General features: G+C 44.2%; 1 protein-coding gene across 1 annotated transcript in view; it reads left to right on the top strand.

The window, feature by feature from the left end:
• The window catches only part of GFRA1 (GDNF family receptor alpha 1), a 71,083-nt gene extending 52,416 nt beyond the window's left edge, over positions 1-18,667 (top strand). The window contains exons 5-9 of the mRNA XM_053450337.1: positions 6,939-7,048; positions 8,394-8,528; positions 12,544-12,731; positions 17,709-17,762; positions 18,491-18,667. Of these exons, the coding sequence (XP_053306312.1) occupies positions 6,939-7,048; positions 8,394-8,528; positions 12,544-12,731; positions 17,709-17,762; positions 18,491-18,649 (646 nt within the window). The 3' untranslated portion in view covers positions 18,650-18,667. The remainder of the gene's footprint in view (positions 1-6,938; positions 7,049-8,393; positions 8,529-12,543; positions 12,732-17,708; positions 17,763-18,490) is intronic.
• The last annotated feature ends 3,362 nt before the right edge of the window (positions 18,668-22,029 follow it).

Raw genomic sequence — 22,029 nt, 5'->3', positions numbered from 1 at the left:
GACCTTGGCAGGCGCTGCTTCTCTGCCTCGGAAGCCGTTTCTTTTTTGGAGGAATCGGGGTTTTAACTCTTTGAAGCCGAGACCGGTGGCAGCCCGTGGCAGAGCCAGCGTTATCTCACCCGGCCTGGAGTTCTCTCCCTTCTCTTTCTCTACCGGCCGCCATAAGTGACCGGGGAGAGATCCGTTTAATGAATAAGGACTTTGTGTTATGATGTCATACACCAGTGTCTTACATCATATGTGCAGTTATGGCACAAAGCCATAGAGATCTCATGTGGGCCTTTAATCAATGAGGACTTTGTGTTATGATGTCATATACCAGTGTATTACATCATCATACGTGCAGTTATGGCACAAAGCAATAGAGAACCTGCTGTATCAATACCACTTAACCCTTGCATTTCTGGCCATTTTTGGGGTGTCTCATAAATATCGAATATATATATTTAAGAACATTTATTAAAAAAGAAGTAATTAAAAAAAAATCACAGTTCATAGAACGCCAGAGATGAAGGATACAAAGTGTCGATTTGCGTTTCCTGAGCACAGAAGGGGTTAATCTAACGCGCCCCCCCCCCCATCCTCACAGACGTTCTGTTCCTTCGCCTACAAGAACTGGGTCAGGTTTATAATAAAATCCCGGGAACGGCCTGGCCGGGATCCAGCGGATGCATCTCATCTCCTCGCCCGGCTCTTCCTGACCTTCATGGGGCCCACTTTTTTTTTTAACTTTTTTTTTTAACTTTTCTATTTTTTTAAAGCGCAGGAGGGGGGATTGAAGGGAAAGAAGCGCATGTTCGGGGGGGGGTTAACGTTACGTCCGCGGCGTGCGGATTAAAGCGGATTCTGCCTTTTGTTCTGTTTTTTTTATCAAGCGATGGAAACAGACTATAAAACTCTAAAAACCGCACGTCCAAGGATTTCTGCTATCGGAAAAGATCGTTTTGGTATTTAAATAAATGGTCATTTCCATAAAAAGGACTTTTTCCAAAGTTATTACACAGAAAAGCTTTTAAATGTTTAACAAAACCATTTATAATCAATACATTTATATATATATACCCTGCTGATGGCTATTAGCGGGACTCGGTGGGGCATTTATTAGAAGAATAACGTATTTATTTACCCCGTTTAGTTTATAAAGCCGTTCCCTGCTGTTTCTATACACATTATCGGGGCTTTTAGGGCTGTAGAACCCTGCGATCCCCTCATACCCAGCAAACATTCTGACCCCCCAGAAAAGAGGGGCATCGGGGGGGGTGAGAGAGGGGCATCAGGGAGGAGAGAGGGGTTACTGTGGGTGCGAGCGGGGGCTGTTTGGAAGGGAATGGCGAGGCTGCGGGGTTATTGTGTCAGCAGTCGCGGAGCAGAGATACTCCATACCAGGGGTCGGATCTGCGTGTATTAATGCGGCATGCGTCGCTGGGAATGCGTCGCTGTGAATGCGTCGCTGTGAATGCGTCGCTGGGAATGCGTCGCTGGGAATGCGTCGCTGTGAATGCATTGCTGGGAATGCGTTGCTGGGAATGCGTCGCTGTGAATGCGTCGCTGGGAATGCGTCGCTGGGAATGCGGTGCTGGGAATGCGTCGCTGGGAATGCGTCGCTGGGAATGCGTCGCTGGGAATGCGTCGCTGGCCGCGGGTCTGTGCGCCTCCCTGATTACGTGAAATGTAAAGATTCTGCCTCCGCTTTCTTGTTATCGGGTAAATTTGGGCATTCTGCGGCTGTTATAACTTAGCTTTGTCTTTGGTCCCGTTATATACGAGTCCTGGAGAGGTGGCCCCCTGAGGGGTTTCCCGTGCGTTGCCCCCGGGTCCTACCTGCCCCCTGAGCAGATTCACGCAGTCGGGGTAACCAGTCGAGATTTTTCTATAATTTTTGTAATCATTTCAATATTATTATTTTTTTCTTGCTATTTCCTGTAATAATGATAATTGTCTGATATTTTGTGTTGTGTTGCCATGGAAACCTGAGATTCATTAGCACGCTGGTAGATATTGTTATGGAACGTTGGCGACTCCCCGTCTGTGTCCGTATGTCCATATAATGCTTTCTTGTCACCCAGCAGGCTGCGTTGGGGTAATAGAATACATTTATTGTTAAGAGAAGAAAATTATGTTTGATTTTATTTAAAAAAAAACATTTATTTCCGCGACGCCCCCCCCCCCGCAGCCACCTGACAGATTTCATGCACCAATTTTTGCGTTTGATTCTCGATGTTTCTAACAAAGCCATATTTTCCCTCCCCATCCAGCGCTGACCGTATGCCGGCGGCCGCCGCTAAAATGCCCCCCCATATCCCAGCCCCCTCCCCCGCCCCGGCAGCCGCGTCTCCTCGCACTCCTCGTGTCTCGGGATTAAAGGAACGTTTAAACAAGGAGCCCAGAAGTGAATCCATAAACCGTCCTGTTTGATCATTGAGTCTTTTGAAGTCTTAATGAGAATTTAATGGATTTTCTCCAGGATCCGCGTATTCCTGGCGATCATCGACCCAGCGCCGGTGGTAACGGCCATTAAAGAAATATCAGCCTTACGTGTCAGTGAGACTCATTGATTACCATTTACCCCAACTCTATACACCCCGACACAATAAACCCCGACCCTATATACCCCGACACTATACACCCCGACCCTATATACCCCCACACTATACACCCCAACCCTATATACCCCCACACTATACACCCCGACTCTATATACCCCGACACAATACACCCCGACTCTATATACCCCGACACTATACACCCCGACTCTATATACCCCGACACTATACACCCCAACAATATACATCCCGACCCTATACACCCCGACCCTATATACCCCGACACTATACACCCCAACTCTATACACCCCGACAATATACATGCCGACTCTATATACCCCCACACTATACACCCCGACTCTATATACCCCCACACTATACACCCCGACTCTATATACCCCCACACAATACACCCCGACCCTATATACCCCCACACTATACACCCCGACAATATACATCCCGACCCTATATACCCCCACACTATACACCCCGACTCTATATACCCCGACACTATACACCCCGACTCTATATACCCCGACACTATACACCCCAACAATATACATCCCGACCCTATACACCCCGACCCTATACACCCCAACTCTATACACCCCGACAATATACATCCCGACCCTATATACCCCCACACTATACACCCCGACTCTATATACCCCCACACTATACACCCCGACTCTATATACCCCCACACAATACACCCCGACCCTATATACCCCCACACTATATACCCCGACAATATACATCCCGACCCTATATACCCCCACACTATACACCCCGACTCTATATACCCCCACACTATACACCCCGACTCTATATACCCCCACACAATACACCCCGACCCTATATACCCCCACACTATACACCCCGACAATATACATCCCGACCCTATATACCCCCACACTATACACCCCGGCCCTATATACCCCCACACTATATACCCCAACAATATACATCCCAACCCTATACACCCCGACCCTATATACCCCCACACTATACACCCCAACCCTATATACCCCCACACTATACACCCCGACTCTATATACCCCGACACAATACACCCCGACTCTATATACCCCGACACTATACACCCCGACTCTATATACCCCGACACTATACACCCCAACAATATACATCCCGACCCTATACACCCCGACCCTATATACCCCGACACTATACACCCCAACTCTATACACCCCGACAATATACATGCCGACTCTATATACCCCCACACTATACACCCCGACTCTATATACCCCCACACTATACACCCCGACTCTATATACCCCCACACAATACACCCCGACCCTATATACCCCCACACTATACACCCCGACAATATACATCCCGACCCTATATACCCCCACACTATACACCCCGACTCTATATACCCCGACACTATACACCCCGACTCTATATACCCCGACACTATACACCCCAACAATATACATCCCGACCCTATACACCCCGACCCTATATACCCCGACACTATACACCCCAACTCTATACACCCCGACAATATACATCCCGACCCTATATACCCCCACACTATACACCCCGACTCTATATACCCCCACACTATACACCCCGACTCTATATACCCCCACACAATACACCCCGACCCTATATACCCCCACACTATACACCCCGACAATATACATCCCGACCCTATATACCCCCACACTATACACCCCGACTCTATATACCCCCACACTATACACCCCGACTCTATATACCCCCACACAATACACCCCGACCCTATATACCCCCACACTATACACCCCGACAATATACATCCCGACCCTATATACCCCCACACTATACACCCCGGCCCTATATACCCCCACATTATATACCCCAACAATATACATCCCAACCCTATACACCCCGACCCTATATACCCCCACACTATACACCCCAACCCTATATACCCCCACACTATACACCCCGACTCTATATACCCCGACACAATACACCCCGACTCTATATACCCCGACACTATACACCCCGACTCTATATACCCCGACACTATACACCCCAACAATATACATCCCGACCCTATACACCCCGACCCTCTATACCCCGACACTATACACCCCAACTCTATACACCCCGACAATATACATCCCGACTCTATATACCCCCACACTATACACCCCGACTCTATATAGCCCCACACTATACACCCCGACTCTATATACCCCCACACAATACACCCCGACCCTATATACCCCCACACTATACACCCCGACAATATACATCCCGACCCTATATACCCCCACACTATACACCCCGACTCTATATACCCCGACACTATACACCCCGACTCTATATACCCCCACACTATACACCCCGACTCTATATACCCCCACACAATACACCCCGACCCTATATACCCCCACACTATACACCCCGACAATATACATCCCGACCCTATATACCCCCACACTATACACCCCGACTCTATATACCCCCACACTATACACCCCGACTCTATATACCCCCACACAATACACCCCGACCCTATATACCCCCACACTATACACCCCGACAATATACATCCCGACCCTATATACCCCCACACTATACACCCCGGCCCTATATACCCCCACACTATATACCCCAACAATATACATCCCAACCCTATACACCCCGACCCTATATACCCCCACACTATACACCCCGACAATATACATCCCGACCCTATATACCCCCACACTATACACCCCGGCCCTATATACCCCACACTATATACCCCAACAATATACATCCCAACCCTATACACCCCGACCCTATATACCCCCACACTATACACCCCGACACTATACACCCCGACCCTATATACCCCCGCATAAAAAAAAAGCCGCCTTGTGTGTGATTCAGACATCTTTACTCCCTGCTCTCAGGATTATTCCTTTACTTATATTATTATTTATATTATTTATATTACTTATATTATTATTTATATTACTTATATTATTATTTATATTATTTATATTACTTATATTATTATTTATATTATTTATATTACTTATATTATTATTTATATTACTTATATTATTATTTATATTACTTATATTACTTATATTATTATTTATATTATTTATATTACTTATATTATTATTTATATTATTTATATTACTTATATTATTATTTATATTACTTATATTACTTATATTATTATTTATATTACTTATATTATTATTTATATTATTTATATTACTTATATTATTACTTATATTACTTATATTATTATTTATATTATTTATATTACTTATATTATTATTTATATTATTTATATTACTTATATTATTATTTATATTACTTATATTACTTATATTATTATTTATATTATTTATATTACTTATATTATTATTTATATTACTTATATTACTTATATTATTATTTATATTATTTATATTACTTATATTATTATAAGTTGTTGATTGGTTCAGGCAACGTTTGTAAGGGGGAGGAGAAGGCAGAGAATTTACGATCAGGAAGTTGATCACATTATGCTGGCTCTGCCACAGGCTGCCACCAAGATCAGCTTCGCTGAAATAAAAAAAAATCCCTCATTTTTAAGCCAATTATCTCCAAAAAAGAAGGAAAAATCGCAGGATCGGGTAATTTTAACAAATGAATTGACTTGGGCTAAACCTGCGTTGATTTAGCTTCTTTGTAGGATTTTGTTTCATTGTTTCCTAAACTTGTCATTATTCCTCACCCCCCCCCAAATACATACCTTTGGGGTAATATTTCAGCATCTGCTACAAACGCTAATTCCTCCCCAGCGCAGCCCGTCCTGTTTGCAGCCGTAATCTGTAGATCACTGAAACTTTGCAAAGAGATTTAATTATGCGAGATAATCAGACCCCGGACGTGTATTTGATGTTAACAGCAATCCGCGGCACTTTGTGTGATCCGACACAACAGACTAATCTTTTACAACGAAAGCTCCTGTAATCTGCGGATTTTACTTTGATTCCCAATATCTGAGCTTTTAGCAGAAAAAACGCGGCAGAAGGAAGAGGATTCTCTCGCTTAGGGCACTTTTTTTATTATTATAATTGCAGTTTGCCCCTGTAAATAATACAGTAAGCCCTGCCCCTGGGGATGCCACACCCCTGAGGATGCTACACCAAGCCCTGCCCCTGGGGATGCCACACCCCTGAGGATGCTACACCAAGCCCTGCCCCTGGGGATGCCACACCCCTGAGGATGCTACAGTAAGCTCTGCCCCTGAGGATGCTACACTAAGCCCTGCCCCTGAGGATGCCACACCCCATAAAAATACATTTTTCAAGCATATTAAAATGATTAAACCAACTTATTAATAATCGATTATTCAGATAAAATGATATTATTGTATTTATTTTTTAGGTCTCGCCTCGCGCATTTCATGGCGGACTGCCAGCCGGACCCTCGCTCCGCCAGCGGGTGTTTAAAGGAGAATTACGCCGAATGCTTACTGGCCTATTCTGGGCTTATTGGTAAGAAAACCTTCATTTTCTTGGCATTTCGGTGAAATGAGGTTCCGGGAACGATTTACTAAATGATTGTTACCGTTGCGAGTGCTGCGTGTGCTGCAGATAATCGTCACGCATTCTCCCGTGCCCTGCGGGCAGCCATCTGCAGTAACGCCGACGCGGCTTTACGACTCTGAAACGACATTCATTTGCCGCTGGATTTATCTTCATTTTCTCCCGTAAACAATAACAGTAAATCGGGAAACGGAGTCCAGACGGGGCAGATTTATTGTCTTCTTATTCATGTTTTTTAAGCGGCAACATATTCTGTAGCGCTGTACAATTTAGATATGGGGTATTTAAAGGGGCGTCCCCGCCATCACACGCACTTTAACGCTTCGATCGAAGCAGCCAATCAGTGAGGAGAACTGTCAGACCGCAGTGGAGGAGGGGAGCTTACAGCTCTGCCGCTGCAGCTTCTCCCTAAGTGCTTTAATTAAATTATTTGATAAATGCGTATTAAACCTGTAAAGCTGCCAGGAGCTCAGGACTTTCGCACACAGCGCTCTTGGCACGAATAGCGGGCTGGTGAGCTTACAATCTAAAGCAGGCATGCGGGTGTCTGATGGATCCCATTCACCCAAACTGTAAACAGGAACGTTCTAACGTTTCACGGATGACAGAAAAGATAAACCTGCGCTGCGTGCGCCCCGAGAACGAGCTTTATATGGAAATTCACAAACAGAGCAGCGGCGTACGGAGCGCGAGCCTCGCAGACGAACCCCGCATTCCGCACGCGCCGCGCTCCGCCAAGCTTCTGCGTTTGGATTTAATGTCAAAATCCGTCCTAATATTTCCAGTGGTTTGAGGAACGATCTAAACTTTATTATCTGCCGTCAAATCCGGCGTCGTGTAAAAAAAACTCTAAGCCATAGCTCCCAAGTATCCCGTTTTTGGCGGAGAGTCCTAATTTTTGGGCACTGTCCCGCAGTCAGACGCCGCAGCCCCACGGTGGTGATCAAGGGGCCGATAACTTCTCCGAACACATAGAGACCAGGACCCTGCCGGCAGATCGGCCCCCGGCGGCCCCCGTCTAGTCGCCCGTTTCTCCTGCTGTAAAGAATCAAACCTTAATCAGTCGCTGGTCTCGTCTTAGATTCAGGAGCCGTATGTCTATCCCATGCATGTTTAATCCCCTCATTGTATTACCCTCTACCACCTCTGCTGGGAGGCTGTTCCACTTATCTACCACCCTCTCGGATCTCCTCTCGTTGTAATCCTCCATATAAGCTGTAATTAATTTGAAGCATTACCTTCATCTGCGGGTAATAATTTTAACTCATCATGTTTGGGGTTTTCTCCTCTCCAGGTACGTCGATCACCCCCAATTACCTGGAGTCCAGCAGTCTGAGCGTCTCTCCCTGGTGCGACTGCAGCAACAGCGGGAATCACAACGACGACTGCCTGAAGTTCCTGAACTTCTTCAAAGACAACATCTGCCTCAGTGAGTATTTACTAGAAAGAGGGCTTCCGGGTGCACACAAAAAGAGGGTGAAGGGGGGGTTGGGTACGGTAGGAAGGGGCCCCAGCACTGTATACAATAATAACCCCCAGCGCTGTATACAGTAATATAACCCCCAGCCCTGTATACAGTAATATAACCCCCCAGCGCTGTATACAGTAATATAACCCCCAGCACTGTATACAGTAATATAACCCCAGCACTGTATACAGTAATATAACCCCCAGCGCTGTATACAGTAATATAACCCCCCAGCGCTGTATACAGTAATATAACCCCCAGCGCTGTATACAGTAATATAACCCCCAGCGCTGTATACAGTAATATAACCCCCCAGCGCTGTATACAGTAATAACCCCCCCAGCGCTGTATACAGTAATATAACCCCCAGCGCTGTATACAGTAATATAACCCCCCAGCGCTGTATACAGTAATATAACCCCCAGCGCTGTATACAGTAATATAACCCCCCAGCACTGTATACAGTAATTTATCTGCAGACCTGGGGGGGCGCCATCGCTGTCAGTCATGTGATATTTTGGGTGACTTTCCCGGTTCAAACACCGCACTGAGCTGATGCTTTATGGCGATGCTAATGAAGTCCGTTCCTCCATAGACTTTCATTAGTTAGAGAGTCTGGCTGGGTGATTAAGACTGAGCCGTTCTATTGTTCCCCACAGGCAATATGATAAGGAGTCGGGGGGTTTAGTAGATCGGGGATCAGATAACAGAGCGAGAATCATACAAACGGCTGATATGCAGCTGCCTGAAAACATTTATATTATGGGGCAAAAACTACAACTGGGGTAAAGAAGAAAACCGAGCGATATTTGTGAAAGCAGTTTTTAAGCGGCTGTCGCTCCCCTACAAGCATCTTCTTGCTCCGTGTATCCTCAGCGCTCGACATATTGCGTTTTTTAATTTTATTTCCTGAATTATAAATCTGAAAATCCCTCAAATTCCCCCAAGACTTGATTAAAACTGTTTTCTATTCATTTAGCGAAGGAGAGGGAACATGAAACGGCGCGCAGGTAATTTACTCCGGCTCCGAGCGCGCTTCCTTTCACATAGCCCCAATCTTTTAAACTTTTACAATGCAAACTTTTTATCATTTCCCTTTTTCCCATAATTATGTAAATGGCATGGAAGCTGCAAAGGAAAGTAATTCCCTGTATTGGGGTTTTTCGTGTTTTTTTTTATTATTATGATTGTTTCTGTTCAGGCGAAAAAGAAAAAAAAAACAATAAAAAAAACCCCCCGAACCATCTTTATTGTAACACGACACAGATTGTAAAGCGGAAATTCATGGATGGCGGTTGGCGTTCCCATGTGAACAATGTTCTCGCATTTTATTACTTTCATTTTTTTGCCAATGAGGTATAGAAATAATTTAGAATGTAAACCATTAACCCAGATATGGAATCTTTACTGAGAACGACGTGTTATAAAAATATTTTCATTATTACGGGGAGCTGTTTAATAAAACTGCGCGGTCTAATGAGGCCGTCGCTGCGGTCGCGCGTTGGATCCACCGAGTCAAGCTGCAGCGAGAATAGGAAAAGAGTGAAAAAAAGTGATATTAATAATAAAAGAGCTCAAATTCTTGCATTTGTAACGGGGCTTAGAATTCTATGCGATAAACGTCGGCTTTAATCAATAACAGAGCCGCGGGAGCTGCATAGTAATAATCCAAGCTTGGTAGGAAACATTTATATAAGAGATAGAATGTATAAGAGATAGAATGTATGAGCGATAGAATGTATATCAGATAGCTAGAATGTATAACATATAGAATGTATATCGGATAGAATGTATGAGAGATAGAATGTATATCGGGTAGAATGTATATCGGATAGAATGTATATCGGGTAGAATGTATATCGGGTAGAATGTATATCGGATAGAATGTATATCGGGTAGAATGTATATCAGGTAGAATGTATATCGGATAGAATGTATATCGGGTAGAATGTATATCGGGTAGAATGTATATCGGATAGAATGTATATCGGGTAGAATGTATATCGGATAGAATGTATATCGGGTAGAATGTATATCGGGTAGAATGTATATCGGATAGAATGTATATCGGGTAGAATGTATATCGGGTAGAATGTATATCGGATAGAATGTATATCGGATAGAATGTATATCGGGTAGAATGTATATCGGATAGAATGTATATCGGATAGAATGTATATCGGGTAGAATGTATATCGGGTAGAATGTATATCGGGTAGAATGTATATCGGATAGAATGTATATCGGGTAGAATGTATATCGGGTAGAATGTATATCGGATAGAATGTATATCGGGTAGAATGTATATCGGATAGAATGTATATCGGTAGATTGTATATCGGGTAGAATGTATATCGGGTAGAATGTATATCGGGTAGAATGTATATCGGATAGAATGTATATCGGGTAGAATGTATAAGAGATAGAATGTATATCGGATAGAATGTATATCGGGTAGAATGTATATCGGGTAGAATGTATATCAGGTAGAATGTATAAGAGATAGAATGTATAAGAGATAGAATGTATAAGAGATAGAATGTATATCGGGTAGAATGTATATCGGGTAGAATGTATATCGGGTAGAATGTATATCGGATAGAATGTATATCGGATAGAATGTATATCGGGTAGAATGTATATCGGGTAGAATGTATATCAGGTAGAATGTATAAGAGATAGAATGTATAAGAGATAGAATGTATATCGGGTAGAATGTATATCGGATAGAATGTATATCAGGTAGATTGTATATCGGATAGAATGTATGAGAGATATAATGTATGAGAGATAGAATGTATATCACATAGAATGTAGAAGAGATAGAATGTATATCGGATAGAATGTATATCGGATAGAATGTATATCGGGTAGAATGTATATCGGATAGAATGTATATTGGATAGAATGTATATCGGATAGAATGTATATCGGATAGAATGTATATCGGGTAGAATGTATATCGGGTAGAATGTATATCGGGTAGAATGTATAAGAGATAGAATGTATAAGAGATAGAATGTATATCGGGTAGAATGTATATCGGGTAGAATGTATATCGGGTAGAATGTATATCGGATAGAATGTATATTGGATAGAATGTATATCGGATAGAATGTATATCGGGTAGAATGTATATCGGGTAGAATGTATATCGGGTAGAATGTATATTGGATAGAATGTATGAGAGATAGAATGTATATCGGATAGAATGTATATCGGGTAGAATGTATATCGGATAGAATGTATATCGGGTAAAATGTATATCGGTAGATTGTATATCGGATAGAATGTATATCGGGTAGAATGTATATCGGGTAGAATGTATATCGGGTAGAATGTATATCGGATAGAATGTATATCGGATAGAATGTATATCAGGTAGAATGTATATCGGGTAGAATGTATATCGGATAGAATGTATATCGGATAGAATGTATATCGGGTAGAATGTATATCGGATAGAATGTATAACATATAGAATGTATGAGCGATAGAATGTATATCGGGTAGAATGTATATCGGGTAGAATGTATATCGGGTAGAATGTATATCAGGTAGAATGTATATCGGGTAGAATGTATATCGGATAGAGTGTATAACATATAGAATGTATATCGGATAGAATGTATATCGGGTAGAATGTATAACATATAGAATGTATATCGCATAGAATGTATATCGGATAGAGTGTATAACATATAGAATGTATATCGCATAGAATGTATATCGGATAGAATGTATAACATATAGAATGTATATCGGATAGAATGTATATCGGATAGAATGTATAACATATAGAATGTATATCGGATAGAATGTATATCGGATAGAATGTATAACATATAGAATGTATATCGGATAGAATGTATATCGGATAGAATGTTTTATAGTCTCCTTTCTGCCTGAAGGATCTGCATGTTTGGTTCGTTTTCTTTGGTTTTGTTTCTAAGACGCGCGTTGTTGTTGTTTGTAGAGAACGCTATCCAAGCTTTCGGTAACGGCACGGATATCAGACAGCAGGCAGAGGCGGTACAAACCACAACATCGACCCCCGCGGTAATTGCCAAAATGAAGCCAAAGGACCCGGGATTCACGGACACGCTGCACATTTCCAATGAGATTCCCACACACAACGGGCTGCCAGCATGCGCGAACCTACAGGTACTAGAATGTGACCATGTGACACGTGTTCCTGTGTTCTAGAGTTATGTGATAAATTTCTATCACACGTTCCTTTGTAAACGATTGATATTTACCCCCCCCCCGTGTTCTGCCACCAATGCCTTTATGGGAGTCCTTTTAAGGTTCCGGTAGGGGTTCTAGGTGTCTGCTTTATGTCCCTCTGTGTTCCAGAGTCTGCCACCAGTATTCAGAAAGTCTTGCACTGTTCCTGTAGGGTTCTAGACTTCTATTGCATGTTCCTCTTATGTTTTATGAAGAATAGTCGTCCCCGGTAAATATTTTTCTTTATTGAATGTATGGTTTGGGTTTTTTTGCTGCCGTCGCCGCCCGGTCGTTGGCTGCGTATAAAAGCCGCGGCGCGTCCCGTCCGGGATAGGAGAGATCGGGGACCTCGTTGACTTCTCCTTCCTTTCATTATCGCAGCGAAGGCTTTCCGTGTAACTCGAGCCGCAGAACCTGCAATTAGCGCGGAACGTTCCTCCTCCCCGGGTTAATCGGCTCTCAGCGCGCTGGGGGGGGTGTATTTTGCGAGCTACTTAGCAGATCGGCGGCAAAGTGTCTCATTATCCTCTCCATCATCCGCTCGAGTGCGACCGAGACACCTTCACGGGCTTTAACGGGATGTTAATTCCGGTTACTGAACGTTGGATGAACGCGTTTAAACCTCGGCGTAAAATATCCCTGAAGAACGCTTTTCGGCTCATTTGCAATCGCGTTAAGCGGCTGAAGAATATTTCATTTTTTTTGCCGGTTATTATAAAGAATATTTTGCTTTATAAAACGTGATTTATAGCGGACTTGGGATATTTTCACTATAATTGTGGGTTTGCGCGGCTGGGTCTGGGATCCGCTCTTTCTGTATGTGCGGTATCTATGCGGTATCTATACGGTATCTATGCGGTATCTGTACGGTATCTATGCGGTATCTGTGCGGTATCTATGCGGTATCTATACGGTATCTATGCGGTATCTATACGGTATCTATGCGGTATCTATATGGTATCTATACGGTATCTATGCGGTATCTATATGGTATCTATACGGTATCTATGCGGTATCTATGCGGTATCTATATGGTATCTATACGGTATCTATGCGGTATCTATATGGTATCTATACGGTATCTATACGGTATCTATGCGGTATCTATATGGTATCTATACGGTATCTACACGGTATCTACACAGTATCTATGCGGCATCTATACGGTATCTATGCGGTATCTATACGGTATCTATACGGTATCTATGCGGTATCTATACGGTCTGTAGGTCGCAGCGATCTGCACTTTTGTTCTTTGCGGCAGAAGAGCAGGAAGCCCCCATGAAGTTCTGCGGGGGTCCCGTAGTCCCCGTTTTCCGTGTGATTTCCCTGCAGTGAATCCGGCGTTCGCTCCGGTCTATGTCGCCGGTACAGCCCGAGCCGACGGCCGACGCGCTGAACGTGAAACCAAACGATTGCCACGAGTAAAGCCGCATTGTGCTGTTGTGAAGGCGATACACGGCAGGCGTAACGATGACGTTTGGTACAAATCCGTACGTTATTACACCGCGTGCCCCCAGGTGGCCAAATAGCACCCCTCCCTGTGCAGCACCCGGGGCAGCTTCCCAATATACCTCATATATACGGTATATACCGCCCCGTCCCCGGAATAAACTGAAGATGGAGTAGATGGTAGGTGTGCGGTGAAATGCGTTGGCTGCATGTCGGTTGCATTCTCTGGGGTCCTGTCCTTAGTTTGCCCCTGGAAGGGCTGCTCCAGCGTCAGGTGCTGTGCCGCGGCCGGTCGGGTATAAAGATGCCGCAATGCGTCGGGGTATTTCTTTGCGATGTGGTGGGACGCCGTATTGATCTTCGCATCGGAGCGACACCGGCATCTGCCGAGACGGATAATTAAGAGCGGCTCAGCATAACCCCACGAGACAGGCGAAGGACGGACTCCTTACAGGACGAGACAAGGGCTTGGATCTCCCGCGCAATCATTCCAAGTCCTCGTTAACGCAGCATCGCTTTCCCGCCTGCCGACGACACATCACAACAATTACACAACGATACATCCTTACAACTCTGTGCGCGACGCGTTTAACGAACCAACAGCTGTCGCCAAGAGCCGGTCCTCAGCCCGCGTTATCTTTCATTGCAGTAATTGGAGCCGCGGCCCCCTCGGCCACCTCGGCCGGGGCTGTTTAACCGTTTGGATTGTTCTTCTAAATCTTGTTTCTGAAACGTTTTGCCAAAGGGGGCTTTGGAAACCGGGGGGCCGGGGAGCATCATATGCAGATGAAGTGAAACGCGCTGACTCAGCATTCTCATGTCTGACGGCGACTCTTTGACGTCCGTGATCTCGCCATGATGTCATCGAGGTTAAAAAGTTCTGAGCGAGTTCCGCTTCCCCCCGAGGGTCTCGGCGTGGAGCCCGTAAGACCCCCGGCTCGCCATCGTGTCAGAGTTAATTGCTCATTCGTATCGGGAACACGAATACGACAAGCGGGGGTCTTGTTGACGCGAATCCCTTGTGACTGGCGCCAAGTCATGCAAACAATCGAGGCAATAATTGTCAACTTAACCATAAAGGCACTTTTTGTCTGAAGTAACGTCGTTGTGGTTTTGGAAGCGTTTGACCCTCAGAGGGAAAGTCGGGCTTTTATTATTCACGGCGCTCGATGCGGGCAAAGTCGGGCGAAGAAGACGCGGTTTGAAAGCGACGGCGTTTCTGTTCGGGGATACAAAAAATGGACACAAAAATAAACATTATTATAATTTCAGATATTAAAAATACGAATAAAGCTGTTTATTGGCCGACGTCTCAAAGGAAAACGTATCGGTTTCACCAGGTGGTTTTTTTTTTTTTTTGTGATAGCCAAGCAAGGTCCTTCAGATATAAAAAAAATGAATCATTGGGATGAAAAATAATATCTCACATCATTTATTCTGTTTCACATGAAGATGAGATGGAACGGAAGGAAGTGGTGGATAAGTGGAACAGCCTCCCAGCAGAGGTGGTAGAGGGTAATACAGTGAGGGGATTACACATGCATGGGATAGACATATGGCTCCTGAATGTAAGACTGATTGCGGTTTGATTCGTTACAGCAGGGTTGTTTTCGGGACCAAATGTTCCCTGGATTAGGAATAAATATTTTTAGTATTTTGTGTATTTGATACTCTGCTGAATTACGTTTTTGGTTTTTTTTTGGCATCTCTTTAAGGTTCCGCGCATGTTTTCTTTGCTCGTGTTTATAAACAGCCGCTGGAATATGTTATCATTCAGAGTATTTTTGGAAGCGTAATTATTCATCAGCGTTACACCTATCACTCCGCGCGTTAAAAAGAAGCGTTTTTCTATTTTTTTCCGTGCGCTCTGAATGTTATGCATTTTTTTCATGAATATAATAATAATCGGGGGGTTGGGGTACATGGTGAGGGTACATGTGGCGTAGCCGTTGTTTTTCCGCCGTGGTCTCTGGGCCGGAGTCCCAATCTTAGTAGATCTGAAAGTGTGGAATTTTTGGGAGTAAACTCTTAAAACTGGAGAATTTTACCCAAAGTGAAAGCAGACCCGCGGAGGGTTAACGCCGAGCCGACACCTTCTCTTGTGATAATTAGACCTTGTGTTTCTTGTAGAACGCGACACTTCTGTTTATTCGATGTCACTGCGTGTGTTTTTGGTTCCGACGTGTAATTCTGTACCGTTTGTTATAATTCCCAGAGCCGCGGTTTTATTATCACATCCGCCGCGCCATCCGGCACTAAACCCCCCCCCCCCGAGCCCTGTATTATTATTTTCATTCATTAACCTTTTTTTGGAATTTGTCAATTCTAAGAAGCTCTGATTTTGGCAAGAAAAGGCAATGGAGACTCGTTCGGTTCCGGGCCGGATTATAGATCAAAGTGGACCAAGCTTGAGCAACCCAAGGGTTAAAAGAGTCATGCGATCCGATGATGCAGTAAGATAAAGTCATCGCGTGTTTAGCAAACTAGAAATCCAATCAAAGACAAATCATTGAGGTGGCGGATCTGTCGTTTTATTATTTCCTTTTGCTTTCGTGTCACATGACAAATAAAGCATTCCCTGGAAAAAAAAAAAGTTAAAATCTGACATGATGGGAGAATTATTTCTGGGAAGATCGCTGTTTATAATAATAATGCGTGACGTTCAGCAGAGTTGGTGGAACTGCAGCTTTAAGATACAAACCTAGAGGTCAGAACGCTGTCAGAGTTACTTTATTACAACTCAATTATTGTATCTTTAACATTCTGCGTGTAATAAAAACTGCGGTCCGCTTTCTCCTCCCCCACGCATACAAAGGCTGCCTGAACCAATCAGCAACGATCAGCAACTTAACAATAGGGGAGAGAAAACGTAATGGGGAGGAATAAGCATGCAGACCCCACACATAAGGGGGGTTTCTAAGACCTATATTGATTATTTTAATCCATGAACGCCGTCACTTGGGTTTATTTGCTGTGTAGAAGGTTTGGGGTAAGTGACAGATCCGATCTAAGAGAGCGACGGAGATTTAGAGGGTGAGGCGAAGGACACGGGCGGCCGGTTCATCTGCTCTACTTCACCGTTAAACTCCATCACGTCCTAAATGACGACCGTTTGTTATATAAAGCACCCCCCGGGACATTTTGCTCGGTTTTACGACAACAACAAAGAGTCCCTGAAAGATCCGTATATCAGCCGCCGGAGTATAACGAGCTGCCAGCCGACAGCTCCGGCTAATTAATAGAAGTAATCACGCCGGCTTCCTCCCCGTCTCCCGCCGTCTCATTAACTTCAGCGGCCAGAACGAAAATCCTTTAAGCGAGCAACGCTTTGTGTATCTCCCGAGAAACGCGTCACACAAACCGCCATCCATCGGAGGTTAACGAGCGGCGGCGACGCGCGGCGCCCGCTAATCAAACATCTCAATTAGTGACGCTTTTTACCCTTTCTTTACTTTTTTCCAGGCGCATAAACTGGAATTCAACGACTCGTCCGACTCCCCGATCTGTGTCGCTGAGGTAAGATTCGTCCCGAAATAAGCGAATAAAGTTTATTGACGCGTTTCCGTCGTCCAATGACCTTAATGCATTGATGTCACCTAATGAAACATTGTTCGTTGCGTTGGGGCATTTGGGTCACACAACTTACTCTATTCTCATTGGCCAACTCCTGCCCCCGTTATATCGCAGTTATTCACTAATAACAGTAATTACCACGGTTTTTGGGTACAAATCACTATTTAAATGTCTGCTTAACGTTCTGAACTGTCCCAAAAATATTTAAACAACATCTTGTCAGCTCTGGTGTATGTTAAACCAGTCAGTTTTTAAAGAATGGGCTTCCTCTACCTCATTTCCTGCTGGAACAGGAAGTTGCGCGTGGCGCAATGGCTTCCCCACACAGCACAAAACGTTTTTTAATAAAGATGAGGAAACCGTTTCACAGAAGTTCAGAATTTGTATATTTCTGTAAACAGGATGATAAATAAAGGCCAAAAAACTCAGAAATAGTTTTTTTTTTACATTTTCCCACTTTCACGGAAATCGTTTTTTTTCCCTCGATTTGACATACAATTGAATATTTTCTGATTCTATGAAACATTTCTATTTTAAACTCAAAGGGAATTTGCACCTCGGCTTTATTTATTATTGAATAATTTTGTATAAATTGTCACTTTTTTATTTTTTTATTAATAATTTCATAATTTGATATTTTTCTAAAAAAATCTTTTTTTTTTTTTTTATAGCACTCCCTTGGAAAAGACAACATGGTGGGGCGATCTTCCAGTAACCACATCCTGGCCGATAATTCCTCCGGATACCCCTCCAGACTCTGCACGACGCTTTTCATCATGGCGGCGACGCATTCGCTGCTCCTGACCCTGCGCGCCGCGGCGACATTATAAAGGACTTCTTCTACGGACTTATAACAGCAAAAAAAAAGCATATATATAATTATTACTCACTTTCCTTCCCTGTCCGTCTGAAATCGCTGAACAAACCGCTCCGGAGTCGACCGAAGAAGACTAAAAGCTTTTGTGGCGTTTGGGGGGTGTCCGGCGGGGGGCCGAAGCTCCTGGGCTTGTATTTTATGGAGAATCTGTCAGTTTGTTTGTTGAGAAACTGTTTTTTTTTTTTTATTTTGAGCCACGTCTTTGCCGAAAAGCGTAATATTTATAGCGAGTTTTTTTTATCGTTTTTATCGTTTTATCGTTTTATTTCCGACCTGAATTAAAAGGGAATCTTCAGATTTCGGCAGAAGAGCCTCCGGCGGGGATTCGGTGGCCGCGTCGGCTCCTTTCAGTAATAAGATGTGTTTTTTCTTCTGTTTCATGCTTTCTTTGACTTTTTTACCGTTCGGTGGTTTTTTCGGTGTTACCGGTTCTCGCGCTCGACCTGTTCTGGAAAACGTTCTCTGGTTCTCAAAGCAGCGGAACCAACGGATCGGAATTCTGTTCGAGAGACACCTTGTTGGAAAAATAGACATTTCTGTGTCCTGCCCATATAAGGGCATAGAATTTTTTTCCTGGAATTTGGGTTAAAAAGCAAATTGTAATCTGGGACCGGAGGAATAACGGGATCCCGGATCTCCGGTAGATGATTCGCTGATCCTTCCTTGAAAGGCTCTGTTTACTGTTTCCGAATTTACTATTAAAGGTCGAGTCCCAACAGAACGCATCCGCTCCGTTCTTACCCCCCCGGGGGGTTTCATTTGGATTTTTTTTCATCTTGTTGTCTGAATTAAGTGTCTTGTACAAAAAGAAGGATTTTCGGTTTATTCTACATGTATTTTGCTGGCTACGTTTCTTGAGTCCCACTCCCATCACCCCCAGTAAGCTTAGAGTCGACAATAAAGGGGCCAGTTTGGCCAGTCCTGCTCCAGAGCCCATAAACAGTCCATGGCTCGGTTGCGGCGTCTCGTTACTGTCTCTTCCTCGCACTCCGAGTCCGGCCTCTGCGAGTAATAAAGACATGATCGATAGACGGGACTTCGTCCGGATTCGGTTTCTGCGTATCTTGTACCGTTACACGCGTGTTCGTTCCCTCCCACCAAGTGTAGCAGCGCATATCGGGGGCCACAGCCACGAATTCAGCTAAAATGCCGGCATTTGGGGATCTCAGTCAGTTTTATGAGACTGGGGAACCCCCGGCTCGATTGAGTTAATCGCTTGCTTCCTTACACATATAGAGCAGTAGATTACGGTGATGTCATCATTTTACATCATCAGTGTTTTTGAGAAAGAAATGGGGATTATTTTTCAGGGGGGGGTAACTTGTAAAAGTGTTTAGGATTCAGGCGGTTACACGCGAGCCGAAGTAACCGGACTTTAAAGCGTTTATTAAATACGGCGTCTAAAATACTTTACAGCAGAAATCTGGCCTTTTTACGCTTTTTCTGGTGAGAGAAATTCATGAATTGGCCTCAAACGCAGCGAGTTACACGGAAACGTCGCTCACCTGCCAGACCCGAATTAGAAATTTAAGTGAAAGGCAGGAATCCGGCGCGGGGTCTGCCTTAACGAGACGCCACGGAACAAAAATACATTAAAAAATATATTTTACCTTTAGAGGCAATAAAAGGAATTATCCAATTATTGAAGTTAAGGATTATACTTAAACGAGACCAAAGTCACCGGATTCGCTCGACGGGGTATTTATTCCGATCGGTGTCCGAAAACAAAGGGTTTCCTATATTTTTGTCTATATGAGGAAAATCTAACTGCGGATTTAGGGGAAAAAATATGCTTATAATTTACTAACTTAACCCGCATGGCACAAAAAAATAATTACAAAATGGAGCTTTTTCAGTAAAGGGGGCATAAAATGTAAATCTGACGTCCGCAGTGGGGCCTGGATCTATTTTAATAAAACCTAAATTTCCACGAACTTTAACGAGGGAAAATACTTTATTTCTCTAAACTCTCAGTCCCTCTTCCCGACCCGAGGCAGAAACAGGTTTATTGATCCACCGATGGCATACAGAATCGATTCAGGGAAACGGCTGTGCACAGGTGGATCACGCAGGTAGATCCCGCAGCCACAAGTAGATCACGCAGGTGGATCACGCAGGTAGATCATGCAGCCGCAGGTGGATCCCGCAGCCGCAGGTAGATCACACAGGTGGATCCCGAAGGTAGATAGCGCAGGCTCATTCTGTTCATGCTTAGGATATAATGAACCAAAACGTGACGGATCTCATGTGCGACGCGCGTCCGTTTTGGCAGAAATCTTTTATTTTTCTCGCTATACTTTGTACTCTGGAGCCTTTTGTCCCTTTTGAGCCACCGTAACCTCTGGCGAGCACCGGCCGCATCCATTATGGCCGCTCGCTATCCACCCAAAATAAAGGTGGTGGGAAAGAAAGTTATTTGGATACCAAACCGGACCACGAGCTAAATGTCTCTGTGCTATGAGATTGTTCTGATCCAATAAAATCTGTAAAATCAATAAACCTCGCCTTCTTTATTTGCGTTCTTGTTGCGTAGGGGGGGGCAGTTTGATTTCTGCTGAAACCTCCCCGGACCAAACATTCAATTTATTATAACAAATACTAAAATACGGCTGCTTTACCGTCTGTCGGCAGAAACGTGAAAACGATGTCAGCGAGGAGAGACTCATCTCCATGGAAATGATGTTTTTCTGCGTCCTGCCGCCACTTGCCGCGGAGATTTTGTTTTCATGATCTTCTATCTGAAGAGCAATCAGACAAACATTAAAGAGATTGATAGATTCCTCGCAGTGCCTGCGCGCGTTATTCAGACGGATCCATCGTGTGATCCATCGTAGGAGCAAAACAGAACCAGCTGATCCTCGCTTCAGGTTCTCAGAAGCCCCCAAAAGCCTGAGATCCCCCAAAAGTCCCTTTAAAGTCCACCTCTGTCCTGGAGACGCCGATACGTCTTGTAGAACACGGGGGGATACGGTCGCGCTGGGTGGTGCGAGAGACACAGGGGGGCAAACAGTAGCCGGCTCACTGTCCCTGGAGACCGGATAATGGCTTGAAGCCCAGTATAGATCCAGTAACTACTGGGGCAAAACAACCGCTCCCTGCCCTTCAGATGCTCAGAATCCGCTCGTTTGGCCGCTTGTGCACCCAGGAGATCCTGAAAGCCTACATAGAATTTGGCTTAGAAAACGAGTTTTTGGAGATGAGGAGGACAAAGGACCCCGAACATTCTTACCGTCCTGGTTCCACCAGATGCATTCGTTGTTATTCTGGACGATATGACGACCGATTGCAGTGAACAGCGGGAAGCGCGCGTAGAATACGTGATTTTACTTCTTT

This window comes from Spea bombifrons, chromosome 11 (genome assembly GCF_027358695.1).
Source record: "Spea bombifrons isolate aSpeBom1 chromosome 11, aSpeBom1.2.pri, whole genome shotgun sequence".
Lineage (NCBI taxonomy): Eukaryota > Metazoa > Chordata > Amphibia > Anura > Pelobatidae > Spea > Spea bombifrons.
This window is presented reverse-complemented; position numbering and strand designations above follow the sequence as displayed.